Source organism: Falco rusticolus, chromosome 10, assembly GCF_015220075.1.
Source record: "Falco rusticolus isolate bFalRus1 chromosome 10, bFalRus1.pri, whole genome shotgun sequence".
Classification (NCBI taxonomy): Eukaryota; Metazoa; Chordata; class Aves; order Falconiformes; family Falconidae; genus Falco; species Falco rusticolus.
The window spans coordinates 29,887,155-29,899,651 of record NC_051196.1 but is presented as its reverse complement, the minus strand read 5'-3'; the positions used below and the strand labels follow the sequence as shown (position 1 = coordinate 29,899,651).

General features: G+C 39.0%; 1 protein-coding gene across 2 annotated transcripts in view; it reads left to right on the top strand.

Annotated features, from left to right (window-relative positions):
* Positions 1-12,497, top strand: part of PTPN1 (protein tyrosine phosphatase non-receptor type 1) — a 45,940-nt gene that overhangs the window by 22,583 nt on the left and 10,860 nt on the right. For both annotated transcript variants that reach the window (XM_037401596.1, XM_037401597.1), the window contains 3 exons: positions 6,393-6,483; positions 8,259-8,359; positions 10,317-10,415. In XM_037401596.1, coding sequence (XP_037257493.1) covers positions 6,393-6,483; positions 8,259-8,359; positions 10,317-10,415 — 291 coding nt within the window. The remainder of the gene's footprint in view (positions 1-6,392; positions 6,484-8,258; positions 8,360-10,316; positions 10,416-12,497) is intronic.

Genomic DNA, 12,497 nt, shown 5'->3' with positions numbered 1-12,497 from the left:
AGTTAAACCAAAACTCTTTATCTGGAGACCTCTAGTGTTTGGGCAAATCAAGTTCTGGATCTCATCTCTCTGATTATTTTTCTTCTAGTATAAGAGTAACTGAGTTAGAACCTCTTGATGCTTTAATGAGAGTGTGGTTTATTTCATGGCACTGACTTTGATGATACAGGTAGCTAAGCTTTTATTTTGCACAACAGCTGTCAAGAAAAAGCCATTTCATCTTCTCAAAACTGTCTCTCCTTCCAATAACATCGAAGATGCACTTCTGGAGCAAATTGAATATCTGGGAGGAAAAGCAGAGATGGATGTGAAGAAGAAGGGAACTTCAGTTGTTTTCTTATACTGACCCTCCATTCAGTTGTTTCCTGTTTTGGCAGTGAGTACATGGCTACAAACCAGCAGAAGTAGAGTGTTCCTGCCAGCTACTGTGAACTTCTTCTGTTATGGGTCATAAATTTCAAGGACAAACTGTATTTTGAACTTACTGAAATTTGAGAGGTCTCATGTAATTCTTTAACCTAATATAAGAGTTTAGATCTTTGATCGCCCTGGCTCTGCTGCAACCCTCAAAAAATCAGAATTGAAGAATAGGTTTTTCCTCATTGCAGGCAATGACGTTGAAGCAATGCGAGAATCTGAACAGCTGAGTTCTGCAGAATTGCAATGATTTATTCCACAGCAATGTCTTCCTTTTGACAACATGCAAAATAAATATATGGAAGTACGTACCCAAGTTGTGAGAACTGTTCCAGGGCAATTGTTAATTGGGTGTTTACAGTGTTCAGTTATGTACCATGATGAAGTGGGTACAATAAGGTACTGCAGGATTTACTTTTGTAATTCTTAAATTTCTACAGTTAGGCATGTTGAAACTAGTTAGTGGTGAGAAATCATCTCTGATATTTGCTGGCTGCAATAAACATGGGCCCAGATAACATTAGTACACTTTCCCATGTGCTGATATGATTTAATAACACAATCATGCCCAGTTTACATTCTCCTGGGGGATTATTTCCGTGCCTACAACCAGCTGACTGGTGTCAGAAACACTGCTTACGCTGAGTTGCTACAACCTGTTCCAGATTGTCCCTGTAGTGCTGAATTGGCAGGGGGCTTTCTAGGAAAGCCATGTTGCAAGTGTGTGATTTTTGTTTTTATTTTTTTTAACTCACGTAATAGCGGTGTTGAACTTTAAACAAGCCCGTCCCTGGAGTCAGTGAATGGCTGTGTGGTACTTTATTGCCAGCTGGGGTTAAACCATGACCCCCTTTTTCTCGCTCCATGCTACCTGACCTCAGGAAGAAGCTCAGCATACCAGCCAGCCGGCTTTTTTTGAGGGAGATTAATAAGCAAATCAATACTACCATATTTTACTTGAAAGCAAAACTGCAAACCTAGATACAATGTTTTAAAGGTGTATTAAAATCTACATTTCTTTCATTTATCTGGCTGAAATTCTGCAGCTTGTTAAGGTTAATGTTATGTGATGAAATTGTTCGTTTACCTGATCTTTAGATGACCTTGTTATCTAGAAGTTGCATCCTCATTTCTTGTCCCTGTCCAAATATCCTGATGTAAAATTTAATATAGGATAAGAAATCCAATCTTCCTTGTCAAAGGGGGTTGAATGAACAGCTGATCTATGTGTGCTTTCTATCTTAGCAAGGTTCTTTTGTTGAGGAGTCAGTTCACTGCTGCTCAGTGAGTCATTTTGCTCCCTTACATGCTGCATCTGGAGACGTTTTCCCGTTTGTGTAAAGTAGCCGTTTATTGTGGATCCTTTAGTACTACCTGTTTTTCTTGTGGGCTTCTGTACAGGTCTTTGCCACCTCATATAATCGTCAGGGTATTTCCATTCTGCCTGTAATGACATCTCAGAAAACGGCAGCTTTCACTGGACTTTACAGTAACTTTTTTTTCCTTTTACTCTTCTACCTTTTACAGCTGTGTCATAATTCTTTTCAGTGCTAGCTTTAAGAGGAAACTTTTTTTTTAAGGTCTTAGGCTAAAAATTTATTTTTGTTTAAGTCTTTATATACTTGTTGTGAATTGCTTTCCTTAGTGTGACTGCCTGAGCAGATAGATTGCTGTGCACTTCTGTAGCCCATGATAAGATCTTGGCAATTGCTGCTTCCTGTAGGAGCAGAACTGTTAAAATGACAGTATATCATTATCTTAGTCTGAGCTACTCCAGAGTTTATGGTGTAATAAAACAGTGTGATCAAACTGAGGCCTGCTGCACAGTTCCCTGGGAGCCTTTCTGGTGAATCTGAAGGTCTTTGGGGCGGACGTTCAGTTTCTCTTCTGCAAATACAGCCGTGCAAATCTGTGCAACGGTGCAGTGTGCTTGAATGGCTGATGTCAGGAACACCTCTTCATGTGATCATACCTAATATTTACTTGAAGATTTTGCTGTCTGTCTTCTCTTTCTTAATCTCCTGTTGGTGTCTGAACAAAATAGGGGGAATATAGTCAAACGTGCTGTTGTGCTAAGAGTTTACTTACGACAGCTATAGCGTAATGCAGAGTACTAGTGGCGAGGACAAGTAGGGAAGTTTGCAGGAAATACTGACTGAGGAAAGGGGGAGCTGACAGACCTAGGTCTGCGGAGTAGTTAAGGGTTAGGAGGCTGAATTGAGGGTAGTTTTTTGAAGGCTGTGGGGGATGGAAAGAAAGGGCTGTGGGCTACAGAATGAATCACTAACGTTAGCTTTCTGAAAGGGAGGAAGGGTCAGGTGTTCTGGTGCAAAAGGCTTTGGGACAAGGGGCTGAGAGCTGCAGTGAGTACCTCTTTCTGATGAACATGTTTAGGACTCTGGCAAGTAAGGCTGTGTTCATGGGACTGATCCCTTTTGTCTGAACAACACAGCCATCTGCCCTTGCGTTTTGCAGCAGGAAATGTGATGCTGTCAGGCCAAGCGGAACCCATTCCTGCAACGGAGAGTAACCTTGTCCTGTAAATCACTAAAGAACTTCTTATTCCAGTCAATGCTGCAAATTAACAGCTATGAGAACTTTCCATTTGAAGAACAGTGCTTCAGCAGACTTCCTCTTTCCACCCCTGAAGATTTGGGGGGTATTTGCACAGGGTATGGGACTTAAAACCAGGAGATGAGTGGCACGGAATGACTCATGCTCAAAACCAGAAGCATTTGACTTTGGAAAACTGACTTCAGTTCTAGCCTTTCCTCTTTAAAGTTTTATATTGCACGACCTTTTAAATGAAATGTCGAGCTTCCTTTTTAAATGACAGGATCTCTGCAGTGTGACTATGAGTGTGATTCAAGAAGGTATTTTGTAACTTTACCAATCCCCATGTTGATCCACGAACTTCACTTCTCATGACACCACTGGCTTCGGGTTCCTCGTAGGAGAATAATTCCATGCTGTGAATGACTCTGCTTTCTCCAGCTTTCTCCAGCACACAGATCCTGTAGTACTATTACTGACATACTCTGAAACAGCCTGAGCACCTGTGAGGCTACACCTACCACACCAGTACTTATGTCACTCCTGCAATAATCAGTAACAGGCGATTTTAAGGAATGTACAAGAAAGCCTATGATGTGGCCATTTTATGTAACTTGTCACTAGATTGTTTCTCTCCAATAATTTTCCCTGTTGAAGACCATCTGATTTCCACTAAAGTCAGCTTCATATCCTGGAAGTGATCTTAGATATTTATTTTATTTTGTTACTTTTTAAGTGCTCTAGCAACTGCTGTAGCCAAAAAAAAAAGAAACCCCAAATGAAACCAGCCAACCAAAACCACTTTTATCCCATATTGCTGAGAAGTGTGCCCCATCTTTTCAGGCATGGATTTGACCAGTGAAGTTAAGGCGTGCATGCCCTTGAGGGTTTTCTATTTAATTGGCAATTCATTACATTCAGAAATGAAGTGCTATATGCTAATTGGATTTTCATACAAGGCAGCAGCTTGCCTGTTGCTGTATCTAGGTCCCTCATTTTATTACCACCACACCCCGTAGTTTTTGTTTGTTAAAATGTGCTTCAGAAATATATCACACTTTAAATTGTCTGTTTCTGGAAGGTTCATGAGTAACTTCATTCTTTTTCTTTTCTCTGTGCCCATGGGTGTACACATCTCTTAGATCTCCCTTATTCTTTCAGTACCTTCAGGCATTGTAGCATCTTTATCTAATATTTGGTAGTGAGGTAGTAGCTCGCGCTCTGTTCCCTGAACAATAAATTACCAGTTCCAGATCCTTAAGTACGTGATGTTGGTATTTGAATCTGCGGAACTCTTCAAGACTGGGAGTAGTGTGTATGTGCAGATACACATGTATGCTTAAGTATAGTATTTTTATGTTCGAGTGCTTTTGTATCGTTCCATTTCTGTAATGAAGCATTTTGTCTGTTTCCTTTTCTAAAAGAAGGGACAATTCTTTTCAAATTTGTTAATGCTGTGAAAGGAAACAGTGTAGTTTAGTGCTGCTGCTCATTTAAACCACTATCTACAGCAAAAATGCCTAAGGGTCTTCTGGTTTGCTTTGCATTTTGCTGTTTTTATAATGTGAATACTAAGTGGTGAGGTGGTTGTGTTGGTTTTGGGTTGTGTGTTGTTTTTTTTTAACACTTTAAAAAAAATGACATATGTAGGCTCTGTGGGAAATGTGGTTAGAGATCGAGAAAACCATTTTTCCTAGTTCCCTGTTTTTGTCTCTTGTTAATCCTGTGCAGTCAGTACAGCAGAAAAATAAACCCCTGCAAAATACAAACTCACTAACCTAGTGTCAGAGATGAATTTATGAAAACACCCATTTTAGCTGCCTCATGTTTGAGATATTAGACTGTGGCAGTCAAGATCATGTTCTCCAGACTGCATTCTTCATAAGCAGAAATACTGGCAGCCATGTGTTAAGTTATAAAAAGATAGCAGCTGATGTCAGGGCTTATTTCAGTGAGGAGCCATTTCAGAATACTGTACTAATTTTGAGCAGGTACATGTAAAATAGAACTCTTCCCTTGACATGTAGCATTCAGTGTAAATTGATACGTATTTGAACAATGGGGTAGGAAAAGATGAACAAGGAATAAGCTGCAGTAGATAGGCCACTTAAAAATCTTCAGCATTGTATGTGATTCTTTATGCAAAACTGAGAGGAACAAAAAAACAGTTCAGTTTGGCCTGCATTTGATTTTTGAGCTGGTATAAAATCCTCCTACTCTGATGTTGGAAAGCTACCACAACTTGAACCAGAGCCTGAGCTAATTTGGAACTATTAATAGAGGAGTGCCCAGCCTTTCTGTGCAAGTGATCTATATTTCACAAGCTGCCGTCCAAATGCACTAACTTTATGTGCGCAGAAACCTGTTCTCTGGTCACACTGGCCGTGGATCAACACCATGCAATACTAAACTCTGCTTCACATGGTTGACTATGTTTAACAAAATCTATTTCATCCAATGAAAGGTGGTGAATTTAGCTTAAAAATTTGGGTTTATTGATGATATTTTTTTTTTTAGTGGCCTCTGGGTTAGGTTCATTTGTTTATTTCATGTGCATGCACAATGTCTGTCTTAGGATTTCTTAAACTTGTTATGCTGTTGAAATACCAGTTCTACAATAAATCTATTCCTGCAGTTTTCATTAATTTCAGTTAAACCTGACAGCTTCACCCTGAAGTTTCTAGTACTATAATTTTTGAGAATTGCATATTTACATAGTATTTATTCACAACACAAAGTTCTGTTTCTACAAATTAGGACTAATGTCCAAGGACAGCAGAATTCCTTTTATTACAACTTTCGAAATTGTCTCAGATAGCTGAGCTGTTATATGCATCTGAAAAGAAAACTTGGAAGAAACCCTAATTGTATGCTTGAGACGATGCATATGTTTTTATGGATAGAAATAACTTTCGCCATTTGCAGCTTCGTGACATCTGCTGATAACTCAAGATAAAGATGTAAGTGATCTTAGGCAAGTCACCACTCCACGTGTGTGTTTGATGCCAAGGAGGGTAGACAAGTTTTTTTTTTGTATCACAATGAATGTTTTCTAATTGCTGCTGAGTCAGAAGTACAATTAGTAGTTTCACTGATAGTGGAAACAATTTCTTAAAGCAGTTTATATGAAAGAGCTTTGGGGCAGAGACCCTGCTCCATCAGGTGTGTAAAGGCATAATGTCTGGTAGATGTTCTCCTACTTATTATTATGCAAGATAATAATATTTTAACACATGAATAATGCTAGTGTTGTATTCTGATAAATTTAAACTCAGCTCTTAATTTGAAGCCCAAAGTGCTTCCTGTCCAGAATTCCCACAAGTGAAGATGTGAAGTCAAATGGGTGTTTGTCTTGAAATAGCCAATGGTTTGATGACATTAGATGGATTCATATCTAAGACTTTATTTATTTTTTGTTTCAGGACATCAGGCACGAAGCCAGTGATTTTCCATGTAAAGTGGCCAAACATCCTAGAAACAAAAATAGAAATAGGTACAGAGATGTCAGCCCCTGTAAGTACACTTTCTTTTCCATTGTTTGTAACTGACTGTTGACCTCCAATGGCTTCTAACAGCTAAACGTTCTTTGTAAGGACACAATTTCTGTTAGATGGATATGTATCCAAGATAATTATTTTTGTTAACCTATTTATTTATGGGATAGAGCTCACAGTATGTCATTGTATCTATAGGATTATACTAGAGTAGCATACAGTAAATTCTGTGTCTGTGAGCAGAAATCTGAAGAAAGGAACTTGCTTTACCTTTGAATTCTTAATGCTAGAGAAGAATGGTGGCCGAAGGAGCATTAATAAAATTGCAAGTAACCTTCTATTGCAGTATACTTCCTAGAGCATCCTTCTAGTCAGTATAGCATAACTGCCCCTATTGGGACGCGGGGCACAGTCTTGCCTAAAACATATGACTGCTAAAAATAAATCTAAGCTAATTGGAAAGAGAAGGGGGGACATTTGCAAAAAGGTGGTACTGCTAGTGTGAGACTTGAGTTTCTGAAATGTTTATTGTGGCGTATTCTGGAGGGAATTGCATCTCTGAGCATGTGTCCTCTGTACAAGGCACAGCTTGGTTTGGTGTCACAGCCTGTCTTTCCTTCCACGTTCCCATGTACAAAAACAGTAACAGTCAGGCTTACCTGTGCCTGGCAGGCTGTACTTTTAGGGTGCAAGAGAGACTGCAACGGCAAAAACACAGAGTACAGAGAAGTACAGGACTGTAGTTAAAGAATCAGCAAATAATACATAATGTGTCAAACACTAAAGAAGGTTCACAGCTGGTTCACTAAACCTCCTTTGCACTAAATGCCAGTGTCTCTTCTGGGATGCCTTTCCCTCTTCGAGGGTGCAGCACTACCACCTGTTTAAATGCAAAGTTTCTGTAGGCTCTGTCACTGAGCAAATTTCTGCCTTCTGTTCCAACATGGGAGTATCTGCGTATATCAGAAAACTCTTATACTTAGTGGTTAGAAGTTATTGAAGTCTTTGGGACAATTAACTAGGAAAAATAATGTTGCGCATAATTTGCTTTACTAAGCGGTTCTAATAATTGAGGTTGTGAGTAACAAAGGTTTCCTTTTTGCCTTTAGATAATACTGCTTTCAATCTGTTTGGCTTTCTTGCAAAATGTGGGAACTCTTGTGTGTGTGATTTTTGTTGTTGGTTTGGTTTTTTTTAATCCCAAGTGGATCAAGTTGAGGTCAACAAAAGAGCACGAAAATCACATTTGCTGTAATACTTGGATTTTGATCATTCTTTCTGTACATTAAGGTGTGTTTGGGTTGGGAACAGTAGCTAAATGTCTATAAGAAGAATTAGAAGTCTCTGTTCTGTTTGTCCAATATATGTTTAGGCAAACTTTTTAACAACCTTGAACAAGTTAGGTTTGAATGTTTAATTTGCAAAAGATAAGCAGTTGTGTAATTAGATTTATTTAAAAAGAGTAACTCCATAACTGTACAAACAGGTCAGTATGATCTGGTTTGCTGTTTACCATTGCGATTACTTCAGACACGTATACTTCCATTCTTGCAATGTATTCTTGGAAGACAGAGTGCAACTTACGTTCACTGCTCCGCTGTAGTGCTGTTCTTGTAGTACCTATATTGTATTTTCAGAGTTACCAGCACCAGCGAATGCTTCTGTGCTACCTGCGATGAAGCTCTTTTCATTCTTCAGGACAACTCAGCTTTTTTGATCCTAACATCTGATGAGATTGTGCATGGATTGCTGTGTTGCCTATACATTAACCAGTGTTTTCTAATTATGCTGCAGTTGATCACAGTCGAATTAAGCTAAACCAAGGTGACAATGACTATATCAATGCTAGTTTGATAAAAATGGAAGAGGCCCAAAGGAGCTACATCCTTACCCAGGTAATTTCTGGCAGTGGATAATAAAAATCATATGGTGATTGGAGTTGTTTTTCATGGGTTTTCTTTAGCCTTATTATGTTTGTTTTCTTTATTGTAAAGCTAGTTCAGTGTACATAAACATCTGTGTGTGTATATAAACATACACATAGAACAACTTTGCTGAAATGCTACTTATTTCTTCCTGCTTCCTGTAGAGTACTTTGGCCGCTTTGTACGTTTGACTTTGGACACATCTAGGCTACAAGCTAACAAATTTCTAGAAGTCTGCTTGTTGGCTTATCACAAGCAACATTTAGATGTGATTGAAATGATAACTTCTACAGGGAAGGTCAGCAAAAAGGCTTCAGACCACTAGTCTTAAGTTGCCTGTTAAGCTTTCTGAACAGAGGTGAACCTCACTTACTGGGGGGCTTCACATTTGCAGAACTGTATGTATGAATGTCAAGATGTTCAAAACCTATTTGAAATATCATACTTCAAATATAACTGGTATTTATGTGTTATGTTGAGTGGGACAGACGTTAACCAAACTACATTAGGGAATTGCACCTGATCTTCTGTTTCAAATAAGCAGCGAGCTCCACCACATATTTCTTGTTAAACATCCTTCTGAAAGCGGTTACTGTAGTATTTACAAATAACATGCCTCCTAGTCACACAACTTCCAAAAGCTCCAAGTTGGTCAGTGCTGATGGTTCTACATTTAACGTGAGAGAGGAAAGCTATCAATACAGACTTTAGTGATAGGAATTTGGGGCATGGGAGGTAAGTGGCTGTTTTTCACTGAATCTGTGAATTCCACACCTATCTATGTAACAAATTTTAAAATACCTGGATACCCTGTTGTCTTATTTTGAGAGCTAGCAACTGTGCCGGAGTTCTTGTTTGTCATAAATGTTTGGTTCTGTGGAGACTGTCCTGGTCTCTAGTCTTGACTTTTTTTTTTTTTTTTTTTTTTTTTTTTTTTTTAACCCTTCCTCCCACGCTTTAGATAAAGGTAGACTGGGATTAATATTTTCAAGCAGCAGCTCTTCCTTCCTTTTTCTAGAGAATAAAGATGAATCTTCGAAGGAAGAAGTGGGCAGTACAGTGTTCAATATGAAAATGATTCTGTGCACACAGCTCTTACTCCACTTCTTCAGAACAGGGGTGATTGATCCTAGGTTTGAATTGGTGTGTGGAATAGTCAAATGTGCACTGGTACTAGTTACGTGTTCTGATCCAGAATGTAATGGATTCAAATGGCTTTATTTAAATCCAGTCATGCTCTCTGAGGACCCTGGCCTGCTGTTCTGCTTGAGCAGAGTGATGGATAGAAATACGAGAGGCAAAATGGTGCTGGTTTGTGTAGCCCAAAATTCAGAGGAATGGCTTTGGAGTAGAAAATAGCAATGGAATATAGCACAGATAGAAAGTTATAAGGAAATGTACTTTGTAAATAGATAGTAGTCTTTAAAAGGAGTGTTATCATTTTGTTCAGTTCCAAAACAGATCCATGAAGGTTCTGGAAAACCATATAATTTGTTACTGATATGGCATTGAATGTTTGTCCATTCAGTCTAGTAGTTTTTAGTTATTATGAATAACAGTAATATTTTGCAGATGTCAGTTCTGCTGTTAGTTAGTCAGTGAGGTTTTGTTCCCCCGTTACTTTTGTATACCTTTCCTAAGAAAATTTTCTCAGCATTTTTCACTCCCAGTTCTGTTCTTGCAAATGAGATTACTTCTCTTTTCCTGTTATGTATGGGGGGGAAAAGATTAACCATGCTTTCATGGGTAAATTCATAGTGGGAAAATGGAACTTAAAGCTGTATCACTACAAGTTTTTACAGTTCAAAATGAGAAGTTGCTCATTACTTGTCTAAATTTATTGCCTAGTACAGTAACTTTTACTGGGGAACACTGCACTGACATTAACAGAAAATAATGCTTATTTCTGGGGATTCTGTCTCTGCAGGGACCTTTGCCAAATACTTGTGGTCACTTCTGGGAGATGGTTTGGGAACAGAAAAGTCGTGGTGTTGTCATGTTGAACCGAGTGATGGAAAAGGGATCTGTAAGTACTTACCCAGTTGTAGCTGTGTGTCCACTGCATGTTTATAGTTTTTCTTTAATAAAAAGAACCAAACAAAAAATGAACCCAAAAACCAGGGGGAAGGGAGGAGGTGAGCATAAATAATTTTATCTAAGAAATTACACCTAGAATAGAATTCCTGGTAAACTGATCTTCAGAAAATTATTCGGTTTGTAATTGTGGGTCCTAATTTCTTCTGAATTCCGTTGAAATAAGGCATGAACACAGTATGACTCTCCACGCCAATGAATATTTGGCCTCTGCTGCTAACCTAGGTATCTGAATGCAGTTCTCTTCAGTGTACACAGATTGCACCTCTCAAAGGTTGTTTACACAGTGTGCTCACTCACAAGCATTATGAAATGGTTTTGAAGTAGAGAGGCACTTGGACTCCAGGTTTCCTTTACACAGTAAGAACTCTGATTATTAAATGTACCACCAGGGCACATTGTGTCTCCACCAGTGTCATTGTTTTACAGAATTCATTGGAGGTCTGAGGAGAATGGAGGCGCAGTTGGCAGGACTTCACCTGGTACCTAGCTTAAGCAAGGATGCGCTGGGCGATGTGGAACCAGCTGTTAAGCCAGCGCTTTACTTGCTGGGACAAGTGCGGTGGACTGAGTTCTGTCCAGACCTTGTAGGAACCTTACATTAGACCAGACAGGCAAAAAGGTGAAGGGCAACAATGAGTGTGCGAACAGTTGGGGTTATTTTAGGGAATTTACCTTCAGACAGATAAAAAATTGGTTCCTTTGGCACAGAGAGTAGCTGCTGTCTTGCGAGGAAATGCCTCAGCCTTTCTGATGGTGGAGAAGAGGAGAACCATCAGGCATGGTTTTCATCCGTGGGTCAGAGTTCTCCTCTCTCCTCTCTCCTCTCCATCCTTAAAGTGGACTTGGCAGCTGTGCAAATTTGATACAAAAGCAATTTTAAAGACTGATAGAAATACACAATTTAAAGTTGAACGTTACAGTGTAGTCAGTATAAATACACTTTGGAGAAGGGGTATGTTGGGTATCCACCAGTGATAGCTGGGTGGTACGTTCTTTTGCATAATCAGGAAAGAATTCCCAGTGATCAGGAAAATTGTTGAAACACAACTCATTGCACAAGAAACTACAGTCTTGACTTTAGAGTCTTTTGCTTTTTTTGTAGTGCAAGTGAAATGTAATCTTCAAAAGAAATGCAGTAACCATATTTTTCAATAGTTTCTTCCTTCTCAGCCATTCCCGCTCGTTCTCTGCACTGCCAGTAGTTTTGAACAAAATTAATTATTGTGATCCCTTAGGGCAGGCTGCTTACGCTTCGCAGCAAACAGCAGTGGGGGACCTACAGTGGAGCACAACAAAATATTGTTCGCAGACACATTTGGTGGAGAAATTAGACACAAAGCCAGTTGCTGTTTCTTTACTGTTACTAAAAAAAAAAAGTGTAGAGAATTATAACTGTCTTTTCCACCCCAATAAACTAGAGGATGTATTTTGAATAAAAACTAAAATCAGTCTGAGCCAAACTATGTTAGTCTACCTATGAATAAAATATTGAAGGATTTTCTTATTTATGAAATGCCGTCAGAAATCATCTTAGTCTTGAGAATGCTGTTCTTGTTTCATCGTTCTTCCCCTTCAACTGTAAAGACACATTATTTACCCTTTAATAAAAGAGGCATTAGCCATATCCATTCTTATTGCATGTTTAGGTACGGTCAAATGGCGGAGATAATCCGGTTTCCGAGGAGCAGCGCTTAGGGCAGAAGTAGCAGGCCAGTGCTCCCGTCACAATATCCTTAGATCTTACTGTCAGAAACTTGGTTGCAGACTTTCCTCTTTGTGTTGCTGATGAGTTACTTTAGTTTCAGTTTTTCCCTGCACACTGCAAAATGTGCCACTTTTCTATTTGGTTGATTCATTGAAGGTTCTAGCATGTAGCAGTCTTTGCAGAACTAAGCACTCTGGGAAACTTTACTGAGAAAACTGAAAATCAGTTAGAAGTAGGTAATGGGAGCGTTTGCTGAATGCAGGGGTTTTTTGGTAGGTTTTACTTTTAAACTGTGCCATGCAAAAT